Here is a 3,665-nt window from a genome sequence, read left to right as displayed (position 1 = left end):
TTAAATTTAATGTTTCAGTTCCTTTTTAAAACATTTGAGTAATTACATGTTGACTTTTGAGAATTTGGGCATTATATTAAGGACTTATTTAACAAATTTCGTTTTAGTTTGAAGAAATTTTATGGGCTTACGCCCCAACACGCTCCAACAAAAAAAACTCGCCCCAAACGCCCGGGCGTACGCCCCCCGGGGCATTTTTGATACGCCCCGCTCCAGGACTCGCCCCGAAAACGCCTTTTAAAACACTGACTATATCACATCAATTGGGATGGAGGGAGTATTTGTAAACTGGTTATTTAATAGCATATGCTTCTAGAATGTGGACGGTGTTGTTGGAGAATTGTAGGAATTACTGATGTTGGTGCTGACGAAACTGGACAGGCAAGTTCTCACGTGGCATGGAAATAGGAAAATGGACGTGGGAATTGACTATGCTACATTTCCGTTTATTGTCTCAGCAATTTGTGACATAAATATTTGGAACACGCAGAATCTTGAATAAAAAAATTGTACGTGACAAGAGGAGTTTGAATTACTCAACTCTTTTCGTAGATTGTGAATCTTGAGGTTTTGACTTTCTTTTTTGTTGATACTTTATTAGTACGTTCACACAGTTAAATGACATTTTAAGCAATGGTCCACTTTGGCTCCACCACTGTGTGATCGTCTCTGAAATATATTCAAGAAATGAAGAGTGATTTTTACAGAGTTGTTTAGCTAAACAATTAAAGAATAGTTATATTAGGTGAGGGGGGATGTTGAAAGCTCTTCAATTCCCTTTTAAATTCATTGGAAAAAGAAAATTGTCGTCACCAACTGCCTTCAAACTTAAATTTCGAAGCAGTTGGACTAACGCAAGGATCTTTCAAACGTAATTCGGCAATTGGTGAATATTTAATAAATCCAATGTACAGATAATATATAAATATTTTAGATCTTCAAGTTAGTTTTATCTACATATAACTTTATGACTCTCAAAGTATGGTCTAGTGGTCAAATGATAACCGTAAGATTTTAGGTTCAAATTTCAGTGAAGACAGTTATTATTACGTAATGTTTTTTATGGACAAAATTATCTGATACCTGCGTTGGTGAAAGATAATAGGTACTAAGTAGAATAATCAAATTATGCACAAGATGACCCGACACGACAATCTTAAGAAAAAGAACATGTAACCCTTTAGAATAAAACTTGATACGATAATCTGGAGGATAAATCACTTGCTATAACTAATCTAATTGTATTTAGTGTAAAACTTTTTTCACTATCAGTGTATGTTACTTATTCATTATTAATGAATTGAAGTAGGTAACATAGTTGGTTGAGGAAGTTCCTAGAACGCCCTCCTCCAAGACAGCTTCACATGAGTTTGTGCCTAGAAAAATGTACTGTGCTCTTCATGTTTGACCCGTTCATATCTGTGGTGATTATATTATTAACTTCAGAAATATGGCAAAAAAACTTTGTGATGCTGTAATGGGTCCCTTGCCATGGATTGGAACCTTATCTGCCACTCCTGATTTTCTCGCACTCAAGATCAAAGGATAAGAATTCAATTGGAACACAATCATATTCACTCATGAATAATAACTACAAAAGAACAAAATTATTTTGGCTAACTAGCCATGCCATAGTGGCTTTACAATGATTTTTCTCAAAAAGCCTCTTTGCCTATATTTCATCTATCTTCTATTCTGTCCTATCCTATTCTTGTATTAATAACAAATAAAATATCTTCACTTAAGGTAAAAGAGACTACAAACCATGTTAGTGAACAACTTTGCAACAAAGAATGAACAAACAAACAAACAGATTGTAAGATCAAAAAATTTAAAAATCAAAGGGTAAAACTGAAGTCTTGGATCTTCTATGTCCAAAAGAAAAGATTGATTTTCGAATTGATCTACTACTACTGCTACTGCTTTCACCATTGTTTCTCACCTGACTAAGGTGCCTATTATGGCGTATCATCTCTTGTACTGATAAATAAACATGTCGATCCGCTGCAGAATCCATAGAGAAAGATCTCCTAATTGGCTCAACAGAAAAATGAGCATCTTTTCCTCTTCCATTAATGCATTCATCACCCATAATTGACAACTTTCTTGTTTGTTGTTTGGCAAATTTTCTTGAAGAGTAACTTCTTGATTCCCTGCTAATAGAGTTACTTCTATTTTGTTGTGCCTCGGTTCCAAGTTCACCACTCAATTCAATCACTACAAAATCTTCATCACTTCCTAAAATGTTGCTTCTTCTAAGTAGTGGAATATGTGGATCTTGAGGTGATGAATTTGGTGCAACAATAACATCAAGTGGATGTTTATTTGTAGTGCCTGAAATGCTAGTTCTACAAAGAGGACAACTAGCATTATTTTGAAGCCAAATATCAATACAATCCAAGTGAAAAGCATGGCTACATTTTGGAAGAAGTTTTAACATTTCATCTTCTTTAAACTCATTCAAACAAACCACACATCTCCTAAAACTTCTTTCACCAACTTTGTTTCTGTTGTACTGAAAAGTTGGAATCTCTCTTATAACCAATTCATCAAGTCCTCTGCTTTCTCTTGAAGGTGAATAGGCCATTAAAGGGTCTTCATATTGTCGCGACCGCGTATTGAAAAAGCGCCTTAAAGGGTCGAATTGTTGCCAGTTGATGCAGCATTTTGTGACAAAGATATAGTAGCTGACAAGCAAAAAACCTATAGCCATGATTCCTAACATTGCAACACCAATTATCGGAAAGCCTTCCCCTGAAACTGAAGCCATAGGAGATATTTGAGTTATACTAATGTTATTTTGCTGGTGTTTGAATGAAAAAAGAACCTGTGATACATGAATGGAGTTGTGTTTATGTGCTGCTACTGCATCCATGTAATATCTATGCTTGCTTATAAGGAAAATGCCTATTTGAAATACAGATGAATAGTGAAGGAATATGATGAGTTTGATAAGATCTAAATGGAGTCACATGTATTTGTTTTGTGCTAGTGAAGAAAAACAAGGGATTAGAGAAAATTGAAGCAGGAATAAGACTAGGAAACTAATCGAACATACAAGGTTTTGCAAGAGAAGAGCTAATTGGAGGAAGAGGTTAGAAAGATGAACGAGGAGTATGAAAAGAGTTTCGAAGGTCAGATCGATTTGGCTGGTAAAATTTGTGTTTCAGGTCAAAAAAGAAAATCTTTTCTTTTGGAGGAAGAGGTTAGCATTGAGGTGAATGAGTTTTATCAAGAGCTGAAAATTCGGAAGTCAAATATAAATAAAGAAATAAGAGCATTGAATGAAGTGGGGAGAGTTTTGAGGAACACATGCACTTAATTATTATGTGTAATAATTGCTGTTAGATGCCGATAAAAATTAAACACAAGTGTTACAAAATGCTGAGACAAGGAGATGGGAGCTGGAGTTAACAAAAAACGCAAGTTGACTCGAGTATTAAACTACAAGAGCAATAGAGTATGAAGCAGACTTCACATTTCCACTTGGTATGTGCTCCATTTCTTTTTTCCCTTTACTTTGCGTTGTGTCCATGCTTGAGTAAATGCGTCACACATAAAAAAAATTGTCTGATGTCTTGGGTGTGTGAACAAAGTACCACATTGGTAGCTGAAAAGAAAAATGATTTACTTATAAGGAGTTGGATACTCTTAATGATGTGAGG

At 35.1% G+C, this 3,665-nt stretch overlaps 1 protein-coding gene across 1 annotated transcript; it reads right to left on the bottom strand.

The window, feature by feature from the left end:
* Positions 1-1,557: 1,557 nt before the first annotated feature.
* LOC132610045 (RING-H2 finger protein ATL1-like) lies at positions 1,558-3,505 on the bottom strand. The gene has a single exon (XM_060324298.1). The coding sequence runs from the start codon at positions 2,873-2,875 to the stop codon at positions 1,832-1,834; it is 1,044 nt and encodes a 347-aa protein (XP_060180281.1). The 5' UTR covers positions 2,876-3,505; the 3' UTR covers positions 1,558-1,831.
* Positions 3,506-3,665: the final 160 nt, after the last annotated feature.

This window comes from Lycium barbarum, chromosome 9, assembly GCF_019175385.1.
Source record: "Lycium barbarum isolate Lr01 chromosome 9, ASM1917538v2, whole genome shotgun sequence".
Taxonomy (NCBI): Eukaryota; Viridiplantae; Streptophyta; class Magnoliopsida; order Solanales; family Solanaceae; genus Lycium; species Lycium barbarum.
The sequence above is the reverse complement of the archived record's forward strand: the minus strand, read 5'-3'. Positions and strand labels throughout refer to the sequence as shown.